Raw genomic sequence first — 16,327 nt, 5'->3', positions numbered from 1 at the left:
CGCCTCCTGGGCCTGGATCATTTCTCCTTTTTCTAACCAGATACGGGCTTTCACAAAAAAATACCGCTCCCCGTGGCTGCAGCTATTGGCTCTGCCCTGAACCTGCTCACAAGTTACCAGCAGCTGCCGGAATAATCCGGGGAGACGAGCCCCACGTCCTCACACACGGCAGGGCTAAAGCAATCAAAACCGCGGCCAACGTATCAATACAGAGGTACAGGCTCAAAAACCACCTTCTAACCTTAAACACTGCATTGGGGTAGCTTTAAAAAGCGTAAGTTTGAAAGCATTATCTTAATGTTTAGGAAAAAAACGGGCAGGGGGGAGGGCAGAAGGGAAGCTGGGCTTTGCAATGCCCAGAAGAATTCAGAGCAGCTCGGCAGGGCGTGCATGCAAAATATGCCCACGCAAGCAATTGCCACCAGAGAGGGAGGGCAGGCACCGCTCCTCTTCAAACACTGGTGAAACGCTCCAGCTACAGCCAAGCCCCGCTTCTGGAATAACGCGGGAAGGAGGAAAGGAAGCCTTTACAAAGCCGAGGATGCTTTTTATTAGTGTGCTTGAAAAAAATCTAGAGAACGTTTTACAGACATGTCCATAAAATCATTTTACAAACAAAACGCCAGCATACAAAACCCTGCAGTGCTTCCTCCCTTGCTCCCTACAAAATGATTGTCTCCGTCGTTAGTCTGCGTGTCAGGCGGGGGAGAGGAGGATAAATAGAAGGGGATGCCCCGTACTCAAACTTTGTTTCCTTCCAAAGTCGTATGGAAGAAGTAAACTTCTGTGACCCTCCTTGGTTTACAAAAATAAGGAATACAGTGTGTACACGGGGGCGGACCGACACCTCGGCACGAAACCACGGGAGCAGCGCCCGAGCCCTGAAGCCCAGGCCAAGCGTTCCCGTCGCTGCGCCGCGAGAGCCGGGGTATTGCCTGTTAGGCAGGTTAGTGCTCCCCTCGATGGAGCTTAAAGCTGCAGCTCCTTTCACACCCAGAAAACACCCCAAAAAAAGTCACCCACAGCCCTGCCAGGAGAAATAGGCTGTAGGGGAATGCGGAGTTTAAACACAGCCGCGTTTTTTTTTTTCCCCTAACCTTCACGATGCTCATTCATCCTGCCCACAACTTAAACCCGAATAAACAGCATCTCCTCCAGCCCCAGGACTAATCTGGGTAAACCTCCCAGGCTGCGACTCCATGCAGAGCAACTGCTAGAGCAACCACTGCACTGCTCATTAATTTGTGGTCGAATTTATGGTTTGGAAAACAGCCCTTTAAGGTCCTTCACGGTTCAGCTCAGAAGTAGTTTCATACCTGCAGTCCCCAGAAAGGAAACAAAGAGTTGCCCTGAGGCACCCAGGGAATCTGGCAAGGGTTGAGAGCAGGCGCTGGTGTGCGTGCTGCCCCCAAAGCTGCTCACCCGCTCTTTCCATCCCACAGCCCAAGCGCTCCCACCACGCTATGCAGGGAAGAGGTTTTCAGAAGCAGCTCTGTCTCGCCTGCTTTTGAAAGTCTCGTCCACCCAGGAATGCTCCTGGGCCGCCCGGGTAGGATCGGTCCTCTCCCGCTGTCCTTGCGCCACGTGGCGAGGCTACCAAGGAAAAATCAGGTAGGTGGGACAACGGGACCGGGCAGACAGACCTCCCGCTGCCTGATCCTCCTGGAGGACGGAGAAAGCCTCCCCGGCAAGCTCTGCTCTTGGTCTGAACCTGAGAAAAGATCAAACAGCAAGAGGCGAGGGGAGCCTCTCCCAGCTGACAGATACTTCTGGCCCTCAGCACTTTCTGTGCTGACAGGGCAAAAAAAAAAAAAAAAAAAAAAAAAAAAAAAAAAAAAAAAGGACTTACAGAGACCGTTTTTCTCATCATGTTGCGGGCAACGAAACACGAGCGATGACGCAACCTGCCATGATTACAGAATAAACGTGGCAGAGCTGGGAAGGGATCCCTTTTCCCCCTTCCTTCCCCCCCTCAGCCACCAGGTCTGGCAGCCTCCTTGCCAGCTGCAGAAAAGCAGACAGGTGAGAAGAACCATCATCTTCCATGTTCCTCCTGCATCCAAAATCCAGGGGAACAGTAAAGCTCTTCAGTGGATCTTCCTAAGGTCCGACTCAGCATTTGCCAGCCTGAGGAACATTTCTGCAAGGGTGAGAGCAAGGGAGGAGCAACACCGCTGCGCTGGGCCTCGCTCACCTCTATAAGCAAAGCGATGACCTGGCTGAGGACTAACCGGCAGTACTGTTTGATGCCCATAAGCTCTGCTTAACCCAGAGCCAGGCTGAACTAAGTCAGACTTGGAGCTGCAAAACCTTCCATTTCTCCCTCCGAGTCATCTGTCTGAGCTACGGACCAGCCAGAGGTTTGCCATTTACAGAGCAGGTGGCCAAGTGGCACTGTCACCCCGCAGAATCCCCCCTCTTGCTGAACAGGGACAGGAGCTTTGGGTTTTCCAGAGGTGATCCCAATCCCAGGCAGTGCCGTGGGCAGAACGGACCAGCAGCGATGCAGATATTGGACAGCTGCAGCAGAGACAGAGTTTGTCTCCTCAAACTCCTGTCCCGCCTACGGTTATAACACGATGAGATGCTGGCCCTCAGGTTCTGTCTCCAGCTGCCACAGAACTGCTCGGGGACAGCTCAATTCAATAATCAGAGCTGGATCTACTACAGGGAGCGCGTCTAGGTGTGCCAAAAAGGAGGGGAAAGGCAGACTGCTCTTCCAAAATTGCTGAAATTTCACACCACCTCCCCTTTCTTTGCATAAGGAAGGTGGAGAAGAAACAAAAACTCACTCCCTGATCTTTTTTTCCTAGGTTAATGGCACCCTTTAAGCAAAAGAGATCTTCAAAAAGGGCAAAAGGTTTAATATTAAGCAGGTGGCTTCAGCACATTCCCTGCTGTTAATGGATTACACATCCCTTTCCCCAAGGTCTGTTAGCGGTAAGACAAACAGCAGGCTCGAGCCTGGGACGCGGCTCGGAGGGAGAAGGTCCCTGTTCTGGCCGAGATGTTCCCTCTGTGCCGAGCCCGGGCATCGTGCTCGATCTGGGTGTAGCAGCTTTACACCGAGTCCCCCAGGCCTCTGTTTTCTCAGCAATTCAGTGCCTAGGGGAAGAGATTTAACCCTAAAGCTGAACACTACACTGAACAGATCTATATACATCATCCCAATATATATGCCATGAAGTAATACTCTAGGTTATTGCATAGAAGGCGGCTTGCGTTAGCTAGGCCTAAATGACAGTCTGGGAGCGTTGTCGGAGGCTCAGGGGCTTCAGAGAGCTGTTGGAAGCAGATGCAGGCTCTTGCAATGGCGTCTGAGATTCCTCTTTTCTGGAATGCTCCTCATACCATTCCTGCAACAGGAGATGGAACACACGGGGATCAGGCTCTGCCCCACACTGGCCTCGCAGCCCCCCAGCAGGACCCCGAAGGGCAGAGCCTTCGGCTGCTCTGCCATGTGAGGGCACAGAGGGGCTCTTTCCAAAGCCCTGGATCCAGCCTAACCTCCCGGAACAGCCTGGTTAACTGCAGCATGGCCATGACGGACGCACCGAGACCTTGCCACCCACAGTCCGAGCAAGGAGTACCAGCTATGGCTCGGCTACAGTCGGCTGAACCGACAAACCTGGGCAAGGAAACATCCCTCTCTCATCAGGACGTCCCTCCTGAACGTCTAGGACTCTAGTATTGACGTCTCGGTGATGTTTGGGATTTGCAGAGTTGCTCCCAATCCTGGGCAGCGCCCAGGGTGTTACAAGGTGTTGCATCCCTCAGTCAGAGACCAAGCAGAACAGGCGGGGAGCTTCTCTGCAGATTTCCACCCAGCTCCGTGGCAAATAACATGTTTATTTTTGTTAGGGCGACTGAAGACTCATGCCCAAGCTAGCTGCCCAAGGGACAAAGGACAGATTCAAAGGGTTACAAGATTATTCTTTCAGTACTAATCATTACGTTAGCCCATGACCTTCACCGTGGAGGTGAATGTCTGGCAGGCACTACAGTGACCAAATCCATGGCATAAAGCTCCTGACCACGAAGGGCACTAGCAGGATTGCCTTACACAATCCAGAGATTCAGTTGATTTCAGTATTTCCCATCTTTGTTAGCTTGCTCTTCTGAAGGAAAACCAGGCAGCATTGCTGGCAGCGAGCAGCACTCTGCCTGGGAGAACACTTGATTTCTGTGTCAGCCAGACACACCCAAACTCAAACACAATCACATTCCAGCGGCTTAACAAATTAGCGTTCAGCAGCCAAGCCCCAGGAACTACGCATGTGCTCGTAGCCCCAGCAAACACGTCTGCCTCGGTGAGCCTGGGTAAGCTCAGCCAAGCCGGAGCGCCTACGCACACACCGCGTGCGAGGTTACTGCGACTCAGCTGACGCACACCTGCACAGCCGGGCACCCGGAGCTGCTGAGGAGGCTCTGACGTGCTCTGTGGTTTACGAAAGTCCCCGAGAGCAAGAACGGATCAATCTAAAGTACACTTCATCTACTGCCCACTCTTCTCGCAGAGCACATGGCTGCCTGGGTCTTGGAGGAAGGCGGCCTCCACTGCTGGAAGGGATGGTTTGTTATTCTAGGCAATGTTCTCACCACAGAGGCTTGCTGGTATTTCCAACTCAGGCCCACATACCTGTATCTCCTCCTCATACATCTTCATACTCAAATCACTCTTGGTCCTTGATCTGCGTCCCAGAAACAGTGTTGATGTTTGCTGAAGAGTTGAGGGAAGGAGGAGGAAAAAACAAAAAAAGACATTCATCAGTCACCGAGCAGCTCACGGGATCAGTCCCTGGAACTTCAGGCATCCTTCATGTGGCCACCCATCATCCACGGATGAGCCCGGGCTATCCTGGGCTGCTTCTATCGCCTTGGGAAAAAGGCATTTTAGGGCGCACGTCACCTAAACAAATGCAGGCATCTACTGCAGGCTGAGACGAATCACACTGAGCAGATCCCCAAAGACTACAGAGGGAGCCGTAGCTCGGATGGATGCGTCTGTCAGTGGTGCTTAATTAAGTCAGATGAACATCACATCTGTGCCTGGAACAAGGCTCAAACCCAAGCTTCCAAATAAGATCTCATCTAAGAACAATTTCAGGTCCCACTTGTCTAGACCACACCATTTACTTCACGGGTCTGGACTTCTTAAATCGTGTAAGCAGAGAGCTGAAGTCTGAATTGCTCTTTGACCACATGAGTTATACGAACAGGATTGAGAAGCAAAAGAAATGTCAGGTCTGGCATCATCATTCTGGACACCACTGCAAGGCTAAGGACAGCATCCTCCTTTGGTTTATTGTCTTGAAAACTGCTTCTGATCGGTATCATCGTCGCTATTCTGAATTTTGTCTATGTGAACAAGAGCTCAGCCTTCAACTACCAAGCCAACCAAAGCAAATAAAGGTCGCCTAAGAGACTGTAGCACCTGCACTTTGTAGTGGTGATACGAGAATGTAGTGGCTATTATTAAAACAACCACTTAAGCTCTTCCCACATGCATGAGACAACAGTTCTGAGACAAGCACAGTTACCCAGGTCAGCTCATTTTTCCAATTGTCCGTCCTATTTTGGAATGAAAATGTAAGCAGTGCCATGGAGAAAGGAAGCCTGGTGTTTGGAATCGATACCATCATACTGCTGCATGATGCTTCAGGACCGTCCGGGCCTAAGCGTCTGATGGCACAGAGAGAATGGCAGGAGAATGACAAGACAGTGGCTTCCTTCGAGAAAAAAATAAATATACTTTTTTCCAGGCAGTACTGGGCCAGCACAGCTCTAAGTGAAGTTAGAGGCAGGCAATAGCAACGAGCTTTGTCAAGGCTATTCAGAGCGTGGGGGAAATTCAGCTGCTACTTTTCTAGAGCAGCAAAACTTTGTGCCGATGCTGCAGAGTTCCTCCAGTAGCTCGGCTCTCGACACTACGAAGACACATGCAGCTTTTTCTAGAAGACAGCAAAAAGACATTTGTGGCCCTGGCACGCCTCCCTCCCCTGAAGCCGAGAACTTGCAGTAAGCTTTTCCTCTTACCCCGTATTTGTCCATCTGCAAAACGATCTTCTGCAGCTGAGCTGTTTCAGCGGCGGCTGAACTCCGCTTGTACAGCTCGATTATGCCAACCACCTCCTCCTTGGAGATCTCCTTCTCCAGCACAATGCCGTTGTCTTCTGGAGAGGCAAGAAAAAGAAAGAGGGGAAAAAAACGTCACCGAGATGAACATTGCTTCCTCAGCTGCTACGATAATCCTGGGAGGCAAAGCTTAACAGCACACAGGACCAAGCCAGATGTCGGGCACAGTCTGTACCTACTTTTGTGACTAGAACATATATGTCCTCGTCCCCCAGCAAAGCAGGGAAGAAGTTAACTAGTGTGTAGGCCTAGCAAGCATCTCAGGTTTTTAAAACATTAGCCTCCTCAGTATCTTAAAAAAACCAAACCTTGTAGCTTTTTGCTTGCCTGTAAATTACCTAGCAAAGGAACTAATCACACAGGAATTGCCGCTTTTTGACCTTCAGCTGCCCAACACGGCTTGGGAGTTATGTGCTAACAAATGTCTTTCACTGCACCCTTCAAACCGGGTGCAGGAAGGATCACGATGAAAAGCGTTTCTGTAACTAACAACGCCTGGCTCCTACGGGCCTGCGCCACACGTTTGGATCTTCTGGCACCCGAGAAAGACGAGGGGCTGATCAAAGCTACTCCTGTGGCTGGGGCCTTCACCATGTTTCAGTGGGGAAGATTGGCATTAAATGTATGCTTGCAGTAGCTATATCTCCTTCCCGCAGAAAAGTGTAAAGAATTATTAAGATTAGTCTGCAGAGAGAATGAATAGAAAAGCCTGGGTGTAGATTACCTGAAGGAATAACAGAAGGGCTATAAGAGATTAACGTGTTTATGGCACCTAAATTAGCAGGTCATGCAGTTACATGCTGTTTCAGACGCCCAGCTCAGGAGACAAAGGACAGCGAGTACAACTGGTGACTCACAGGGGTGAGGGGATGGAGAACCTAGCCTCTGTCTGTTCCTAAAGGGTACGGAAAGGTTATGTCCAAAACCAGCCTAAGTAAAACTCAGAGATGTGGAAAGAACTGAATAGGCAGCATCCCTTGTCCTCTGTGTCATGGCACAGAGTGTTGGTAAACCACTTGGATCCAGCATCTTGGTGCCTGAATGATGGACCAGGCGCTTGCAGACACGTTCTGGTGCTGGTGAGTATGTTAGTGAGGGAGGGAAATTGGTTTTAAAAGAAAAAAATCACCTTCCCTTCCTGTAAGTTCTCCTGTTGAGCTTTGCTACATCATTGCTGTAATGTTTCTGAGATTTCTTTCATGAAATGCATACAGACTTCCTATCTTTAAATAATTTGGTTGAAATGGCTCAAGCAGTTGAAGTGTGTGCACACGCAGATAAACACATGTGTACACATACACTGTTGGGGGAGTGGTGGGGGAGAGACGAGGGGCAGAGCAGAAAGGCCGGACAGAAATACCACACAAAAGCATAAGAATGAGCTTAAGAAGTCAGGCTAAACCAAAAATCTGGTCTTTGGTGGACAATGCCATTCTCTCCTGCAGACGTAAGGCACCAGGGAGAGAAGACACAATGTTGTAGGTTGGCCAGTCCTCAGTTCTGACCTTCTGAATCTTGGTTCTTCCGAGTGTAGTTCATGCGGAAGACGAAAGCATCCAGAATAAAAGCCACGATGATTGTCATCACCACCTGGGAGAGGACATGAACAGAAGAGATCAGGAGCCTGCTGCTGGGAGATTCTCCCAGCCCAATGCAACACAAAGCTGAGCATTTGGTCTGTGCTTCAACTCCACGCTCCCCAGCTCCTCCATGGCAGAGGAGATGCACATCATCCATCTGCCTGCAAGTAAACTGCTAACGTCAACCACAACGGGGACAGAACAAAACTGCACTGCCCTAGTCATTACCCAGGCCCAGATTTGTGCAGCATCAGCTTTGTCAGTGCCCATAAATTCAACTTTCTGCAAGTGATGTGGACTCACACCTGTTTCTGAAGACATTTATGTAGAAGAGCAAAGTTGTCCTCATTTAGGGACGCAAGCTGCCACTGGAACACAGTAAAAGCTGTCTCCCCTCCCCATCCCCACTATTTGATGCACGAAGCATGCCCAGAAACCTACCATGGTCACAATATAGAAGATCATGAAGTAAAGGCGGCTCCAGTGAGTAGTTTGGGATGTCACCCCTTCCTAAAGAGGAGAGGGAAGAAGTTAGTAGTGCACAAAAGAAGGAAGAGTCTGCTGTTAACTGCTTGCCAACAGACATAAAGCAGCATAAACACCATCTCTCTCTCATTCATGGCTCCACAGTTAGCCCCAGGGGGCAACGCTCAGTGCCCCAACTGGTCCTTGCAGCTAATCTGCCTCTCAAGCTAAGGAGTGAGGTTGCTATATGCAAACACACAGAACATGTCAAGCCTGTGGCTGTGCAAACCATTGCTGCTATGAGAACACAGCTTGGACTGCAGGGTGACAAGCTGGAATACTGGGTGACTTCACTTGAGCAGATTGCAAAACCTGGCCTGAAGGCCGGTCAAGATTCACAACAAAACATGCCCAGCAGCATGCCAGAGGTCAACTGTCACCCAACGATCGGGAGCAAAAGATGTCTGGCAACAAGAAGTGACAACGTTGGGCCCATCTCCAATCACCAGGGGAAGAAAGCAGTGGCGGCGGGGAAGATCTAGCTCAAGTGGCAAAGAGTCTGTGCTGTCTATACACATAAGGTAGCTGAGGTTTACTTACCATGATGATGTACCAGTCATTGACGACTGTCAGCTCAAACAGCGTGACTGTATACAAGTGGGAGAAAAAATACAGACAATTGCTTTATCCACCCTGACCTACTTTACAGTGATTCTTAGACAAAGTGTTTGACGGGGAAGACTGACGCAAGACACCGAAGCTTCAATACAGCCAGCAAATCCAGAGACAGAATGCAGGCCCTCATCACTGCAATTACTTCAGACAAAGGGGGTTAGACCTACAGAACCAGGAGCGTGGCTTAATCTGTTTCTTAAAAATAAAAATCAGAAACAGACCTGACTCTTTCCACCAGAGAGCATGGAGACCTCTGAAATCTCCAGGAGATAAGCATCTCTGCTCACACATTAAGAAAAATCATGGAGAGTAATCAACACATTCAATTTATTCTTCATCAGTGGGTTTAAAGAAACATATTAGCATCACTACTGGTTCTTTAGAAGGGTAGTGACTTAAATGTCTCTGGAAGTCTGGTCTGATCACTAGTCAGAACAGATCTGCTGGCTTCACGCTGGCTTTTAAGAGATGTCTGCTTACCTTGCAGAACAGTCATGGCACAATTAGTCAGCTGGAGCTCTCCAGACAGAAAGAGCAGGATGCTGAGTGTTTGAGGTGCATTAGTGGGACTCTCTGGGAGAGTCCCAGGCTGACATGAGCATTGCAGTCCCGCCAGCCAGCTCTGCAGGACCACAGATGCACTAAGGAATAGTCTTTGCTACAGACAAAACTGCCCTTACCAAAGCTGTTCAAAATGTTGTCGAAGTTGTTGAGATAGTAATAACCTTCTTCCACAACCGTCTTGTTGCCGACTGTATGATTCACCCAGCGGTAGGAATCTGCGACTGTGCTCGTGCTGGTTGGAGAAACCAGGACAAAGAATGAGAAGTGGAAAAGCAAGGAAAATCTCAAGGGTTATAAATACCGAAACACTTAGAAGGTCGTGAGCAATGTGGTAATTTCTGCCTCTTGGCCAACACTTGCCTTTTTCTCTGAAAGAAAGCCTCTGTCCTTCACAGCTCAGCACAAGCCCAGGGACCACATGGAGTCTGTCTAATCATTCAGCAAAGATTACACCAGAGAAACCGAGTGTTTGAGTTAGACTCCTTGGCTCACACCCTTAAAGCTTGGCATTTCCAAGTGGTCTGCTGTCATTTAAGATGAAAAGGGCGCAGGACAGCTTAGCTTCCAGGACCAGGTGAATTTGTTCTGTACAAAGCGAGGCCTAACACGTCTAGCAGAGCAACTCCGGTGTCACCACGATAAAAATCTCAACTTTGCTCTAGAGCAGCTGTTACAAGAGTTTCCAGCCACAGTATCATGAATAAGTCTTCCCAGTGCGGCTACCTGAGGCGAGTTAGAGCTTTATTAAAACCAGCCAACCCCACCACAGAAGTCTCTCCCTTTCCACATGCACTGCGAAAGCCATTTCATACCTAGAGAAGTACAGTGTCTCCCCTAGATTTTCCCAGCATGTTGCCTCAGCTGCAAAACCCCGTTTAGACCCATCCTCTGGCCCCTTCTCCACGGGGAGACAGAGCTGCCAGAGGCACTGCTGCTGGCTGTGCACCAAAGCCACTGCAGAGGGGGGATGGATTTGCAGTACTCACTTGCAGCAGTTCGGGTAGACCACGCCAGCAAAGAACTCCATGCCAACAATGGCAAAGCAATAGTAGAAGATCAGCAGGGTTAAACCCAGGCTGGAGGCAAAAACAGAGAGAGTACTGCGCTACTCAAGAGTTGCTAAGGCAGGGAAACACAAAGTCACAGGCTGGTTTCTCTGGAAGGAATTTCCAATGGATGGGAAGCAGCACTGAGAACCCCAGACCACCCTCCCTGCCACTGTGGCTCTGCAGTTCTTCGCCTGCTCTCATTCAAGGAGTCCTTGGACAAGGAGCTTGCCACTTGCCGAAGAGAGAAACTGAAGAGCAGCCTGGATTCCCTCCCAGTCTCTCTTTTTCTGGTAAACAAACGTCTCTCCACAGTTTCTTTATTAAAGAACAACACACACTGGTTGTGCCCTCTCCACGTCCTTGGATGCAGGGACTGTGCCAAGAACAGGGCTCTCTAGCTAACACTCCTTCAAGGGAATAAGGTCTGAGGACGCCGCACTCAAACACCAAGCTCCTTCTGCCCCACCACTTCACAATAACGCTCTCGAGTGGCCGTACTAAGGACAGGGAAGCATCTGGGGCTGAGTATATCCATGCCAGTGTTCCTCCCAAACAGGCCTCCCCTCACACCAAAAGCTGGGATGGGGGAGAAACATTAAACAAGCATTGACTCTTGGTCATCCTCCTAACACAAAAGCTGGAGGAGGCCCAGGGTGCTGGAGCGTTGCTTATCACATACCGCTCCAAGAAATGGGAAGATGTAACACTCCGCTGCAGCACGCGGAAGAATCGGTAACAATCAACTGACAGGTCAGAGCATAAGCACCTTGAGCAGGTTTGACAGGTCCCTATTCTGACCCCCCTCTTCCCACCATCACCCAAAGAGGAGTTCGTACCTGGCCATCCGGGGGAACAACTCAAACATAGTGTCCAGGACATTTCTGTAGCGTTTCTTCAATTTAAATAGCCTGAAAAGAGAAGCCAGTAGTTACGTACGCACAGCACTTTTCCTGGTGGTGTTGGAAATAGAGCATCACAGTTCTCTGCACCTCCCAGGTCAATGAACAGTAAGGTCTCCTGACACCAAACTCACAGGATCTGCTCTTCTGAAGCGGTCTCTGCTCACCTAACAACGTCCCGCTGTCCCACCGTCCCAGCTGTTTATGACACATTCGACTAACTATTTACAGGATTGAGGAATCCCAAGGAAAAGTCTACGTCTTTTTACACAGCATGATGCATAAATAGCTATTTAAAAAAAAAAATAAAAATAATAAGAACTTAAACTAGTCCTGTGTACGGGGTCAGGATTCATTACTCCTTTCACAAGCTTTTCTGTGTTTCCCCCATGACCCAATAAAAATTGATGAAAGAAAACTACATTGTGCCTGCTAATTTAAGATTTGGCAACTCCATCAGCCTTTGCAAAGAAACACAGCTGCCAAACACAGGCTTTGGCAGGGGAACAACAGAGAAAACATTTTTTCCCCCCCCCCCCTTGAGTGTCATAAAGTGTTCTTTAAATCCTAACTGAAGAGCTAAATTACATTAGCTTGTTTTTAACAAAACATTTTGTCTCTCCAATGCCTTCCACCCATGGCTCTCAGTGTTCTGCGAAGGTGAATGTACCTCCGTAACAGCCTTGGAACGAGAGGGTTAATCAGACCCATCTTACTGAGCTGCAGCGATGTTACAGGCTGCAGTCTTGCTTAAAGTGCGAGATGCAGGGTTGTACTTCACCCTAGAAAGCAGCATCCTTTGAAAACTGTAATTTCTGGTAATTCAATGGAAATTATTAAACTGGCTCAGACTGTCTCACCCTGACAGAAGAGCTTTTCTCTGAACAGCATCAGACAATTTAGTGGAGGTGTAAGAACCCCACGAAGGCAGACACAGGATAATCTGCCCCTGGCAAATCCCTTGATCTCTATTAGAGATCAGCTTAAGCTCCAAAGCACGGCGTTTCATATCCCGTCCCAAGTTTTTGTTATCGTTCATTTTGATAACTCCGGCTAATCTCATTACCCCACGCGATTCCTGTTTGCCATGGTCACGTACCCACAGAGCCGTCCTTGCCCTCTCCTGGTAAGGAGCTCGGTCCTCAATGGGATTGATGGAAAACCAGCCTGGCTGTTTTCTTCCCCACCTGCTCCCTGTACCCCCCGCCCAGCCTTCCCGTCTCACCTCAGCAGCTGAAGGGGTCGCAAGACCACAATGAAGTAGAACGGCTCCATGTTAAACGCCAGTGCCATGAGCCCCAAAAATGCAAACAGGGTGACTGAGAAGTCAAAGCTAGAAAGAAAAAAAAAATAATAAAATAAGAGCAATGATTTATCTCTAGTGTTTCAGCAGAGACTTGGTGCTGCTCCAGCCTAACAAGATGCACAAGGCCAAGGGCAGAAGGATTACAATAGGCCTGTAGACGAGGCCATCAGCAGGCTAAAAAACTCATCTCTGAAGCCAGTCTTTCTAACCCAACAATTTTTGCCATCTCTGTCTCAAAACGTCAGTGTGCACTTACAGATTCCAACCCGAGGACAGGTACTCGACGGGCCCCAGCCCAGTGGTCTTCAGGAGCAGCTCCACGCCATAGACTGTAAAACAAGATGACAGCCATGGACAGAAATAAGCAGCATCACATGGAGGACTCGTGTAAAGGCTTGCCCTCAAAGATGTGTGGTGCTTTACGTACAGGACTGCTGAACATAGGTTTAACAGACTCCCACCCATCCTCTTTATTCTCGGTGAGACGCCAAAGAGAGATTTTCCCTCCAAATCAACACATTTTCCTGTATTTCTGGTGATTTCTCTCCAGAGCAGCCTACAAAGCAGTTAGTTGGCTAACACGCTATAAATGTTGAGGCCCAAGCTCCTGTAGGAAAGGCCAGAAAGTGGTGGAGGGAATTCAGTCCTGCCTGTTTATTTCCTTCTATCTCAGTGGAACATCGCCGCATCCCATAGCGTAGCCTTGACCTGCAGGGAGAGACCCTTTCAGAGGGGGGCCATCTGAATACTTCACGCCCTGTCCTGACAGCACCTCGTGAGCCTGTAGGTTAAAGAATTCCACAATAACCTGATGATGCCCCATTTCGGTCATCCCAAAGTCTTTCTTTCCAGGTTCCAAGGTGGGAGAGAAGCAAAGAGCTGGATGACAACATCCTGGTGAAAAGAAGTGTTGCAGAGTGCCTCTGCCTTCAAACTTTCCTAACAAGGGGTTTGAAGACTAATGGCCAGGGAAGCACTAGAGCTACCCAGCGTTCAAATAAGAGGTTAGCAACCTCTCCTAGATTCTCCAGAGAACCTCCTGCTGCAGTTTTACACATTATTTTGATTCAGTGGAGCTATACTTTTCTTCTCCTCTTGAGCAAGAGACGCTGGCAGGAGAAGGGAAGTGAATTCACATCACTGAAGAGTTCCATGGCAGTGCAATGAACCAGCACGTGGAGTTGCAATTGCTTGTACCTGGGCTGAAAAGGAAGACTAAGGGGATGACGTTCAATTAGAAAACTCAGCTCATCAACTAGTTCATCTAGTCCTTTCAGTCTTCTCCTCAGCGTGCCCCTGCACTCTGTACTCCAACAGCAGTGCCTCGCTTCGCGTGGCAGAGAGCCAGCTCACAGCTGCCATCAGATCAGAGCTGGTAATGTCTCCTGGAAAAGTCAGTGCAGCGCAGAGCAACGTGAGCAACTCCAGACAGAGCCATCGCAAGTCTGGAGGAGCTTATCACTTTGCACGCTGTGCCTCACAAAACAAGGCTATTCTGCTCTCGGGGCTGAAGCCAGCGTTAGGAGTAATACAGTGGCTTTTGCAGAGAGTTGCACCAGAGGCAAGAGGCTCCCCAGACCGCGGTGGCACAGGGAGCTGCGTAACAGTGCAGCAGCGTTCACGTGGGTCTGTGTGGACGCTGATGATCCCTGCCAGGCACAGAATTGTTCTAGACGGAGTCCCTACACCTGTGGCTAAGTTTTAACTTCAAACTGAATAATCTTTTGGGAACAGAGCTGTCTATTCCCCTCCTTATGAAATGACGCAGCTCTGTTGGGAGGCATCAGCTTACTTGTAAGGAAGACTATGTAGCTCCAAGGAACGTTTCTGGAGAAGAAATTTCCTCCTGCAAGACACAAGAGGAACTTTTTCTAGCCTTCCCTTTATTCAATCCCCCCGCATCATAGCCAAGAAACCAGCTGCGATGTTTCCTACCTTGCAGCATGAAGGTTTCAACAAGAATCCAAATTCCATTCACAGCCACCACAGTATCTGGAAAACAAAGTAAAAACCCATAGCAAAACCACTCCTGGACCAGAGGACACCCATTTCCTAGGCTAACAAGAAGAGTACAATATAGGACAAGCAGCAGGGCCAGTGTTTCCAATTCAGCTAACAAATTGAACTCATAACTTGGGAGGGCTGCAAAACTTCTACCCTGACTTTTCCCAGGCCTTTAACAGACGCAGTACCTTTATCTGCAGAAGGAAACAAAACTAAGACAAAACAATGCTCTGAATCATGCTCAATCATTTTTACTCATAACTATCTTACATTGTGCCATGTTATTACCTGCATATTTCAGCTTCCTCCTAGTTCTGGAACAAGATCTCGAGAGCCACTAGGTCCCCAGCAGGGCAGGACAAAGCCCTGTGAGCTTGGATCTATTGCTGCTCCCCAACATTCAAATCCTGAGAACTGAAGGTGCAGGACTTCTCCTTTCCACTCAGGTCTCCTCACTCCACCCCACCCTGTTTAGTTCAGCATCCTAATTTACAAAAAACATCTCCTCCAACGTTCAAAAAAACCGCCCAAATTACTGAGTAAGAACAGATCGTTTAGAACACAGTGAGTAGCACCACAAGTACGCACTCTTTCTCCTCTAGAGGAGAGGAGCACAGAATCATTCTTGCAGGCAGTACAGTGACCAAGCAATCCCTCCAGCAACGAGGATGCTTGCACTTTCTCAAGTGCAAACAGAAGAAGGTCGTTGACTGGCAAGGCAGTTCCTTACCCAGCTGCAAGATAAAAACCTCAAGGCTTGTGAAAGCTAACCACCAACCTACCCACATGCAACAAGCTAACTCCTACAGAATCAGACCCACAAGCGCGTTATGAAGCAGTTATGAACCAACGAGCCTCTCCAGAGGACGCAACACAGCGAGAGCTGACAGCCCAGGCTGCAGCAGCGGTCAGTACGAGCATGCAGCTCCCTCCCTCTCCATCAAAACTCCAGAATTTTCACACAAGCCATGGCTCAAACCAAAGACCAGGCCCCACAACGCTGAGTCCTTGGAGGGGCTGGCACAGACAGAGCATCCCAGATCCACACGATGAAGGGAGCCTAGGAGAGAGACAGCTTGTTCCTTCTACTTACACATGGTGTATTGGAACACGCGGGACTTCACAAGGATGTTGATGCCTGCGTGAAGGAAAGCATGACAAAACAAATGTTGACGCAGTCCTCCACACCTCACACGCAGCTTCCTCTTTCTTCTCCTTAGAGGCATTTTTCATACCAATCCTCAGCACAGAAACTAAGCAGATTAGTAGATTATTAACTTTTACTTCTTGGGACCAAGTTCAAATTTTAGCAGCAATGAACTCACTATCCTTAACTCCCGAGAAGCCTTTTTTTCCCCTCTATGTACTAGTTCTGTGGTGTGGACAGAGGTAAATGCAGCCGCTGAAGCACTGCTCGTGTTTGGAACAACACAGATGTGTCAAGGAAGGTTGAGTGCATCAGCAGAGGTTATGTAGGACTCCTGTGGTAGCTGTGTGTTTGGATCAAGATGGTGTTAACTGTTTCCCACTAGCATACAACACTGAAAAAGAATTGCAGGTAAGTTCTTATTTCTGAATGGCTACATTCAGTCAGGCAACCTGGGACATGGGAGATAAATCACATTTGCAAGACAGATTACACTGATGGGT

The 16,327-nt window shown here is 49.0% G+C and overlaps 1 protein-coding gene across 4 annotated transcripts in view; it reads right to left on the bottom strand.

Annotated features, from left to right (window-relative positions):
• Positions 1 to 526: 526 nt before the first annotated feature.
• Positions 527 to 16,327, bottom strand: part of TPCN1 (two pore segment channel 1) — a 49,418-nt gene continuing 33,617 nt past the window's right edge. For 2 of the 4 annotated variants that reach the window (XM_087768586.1, XM_087768588.1), the window contains 15 exons: positions 15,771 to 15,815; positions 14,609 to 14,665; positions 14,466 to 14,519; positions 12,930 to 13,002; positions 12,593 to 12,700; positions 11,305 to 11,376; positions 10,406 to 10,495; positions 9,536 to 9,651; positions 8,781 to 8,827; positions 8,157 to 8,225; positions 7,641 to 7,725; positions 6,037 to 6,173; positions 4,640 to 4,720; positions 1,850 to 3,356; positions 527 to 1,711 (listed from right to left, as the gene is read on the bottom strand). In XM_087768586.1, the coding sequence (XP_087624712.1) occupies positions 3,234 to 3,356; positions 4,640 to 4,720; positions 6,037 to 6,173; positions 7,641 to 7,725; positions 8,157 to 8,225; positions 8,781 to 8,827; positions 9,536 to 9,651; positions 10,406 to 10,495; positions 11,305 to 11,376; positions 12,593 to 12,700; positions 12,930 to 13,002; positions 14,466 to 14,519; positions 14,609 to 14,665; positions 15,771 to 15,815 (1,157 nt within the window). In that variant the 3' untranslated portion in view covers positions 527 to 1,711; positions 1,850 to 3,233. The remainder of the gene's footprint in view (positions 1,712 to 1,849; positions 3,357 to 4,639; positions 4,721 to 6,036; positions 6,174 to 7,640; positions 7,726 to 8,156; positions 8,226 to 8,780; positions 8,828 to 9,535; positions 9,652 to 10,405; positions 10,496 to 11,304; positions 11,377 to 12,592; positions 12,701 to 12,929; positions 13,003 to 14,465; positions 14,520 to 14,608; positions 14,666 to 15,770; positions 15,816 to 16,327) is intronic. The other 2 variants (XM_087768589.1, XM_087768587.1) reach the window with 2 other exon arrangements.

The sequence above is a fragment of the Nipponia nippon genome, unplaced genomic scaffold (genome assembly GCF_047370975.1).
Source record: "Nipponia nippon isolate SJK-2023a ecotype South Korea unplaced genomic scaffold, ASM4737097v1 scaffold_30, whole genome shotgun sequence".
NCBI lineage: Eukaryota > Metazoa > Chordata > Aves > Pelecaniformes > Threskiornithidae > Nipponia > Nipponia nippon.
This window is presented reverse-complemented; position numbering and strand designations above follow the sequence as displayed.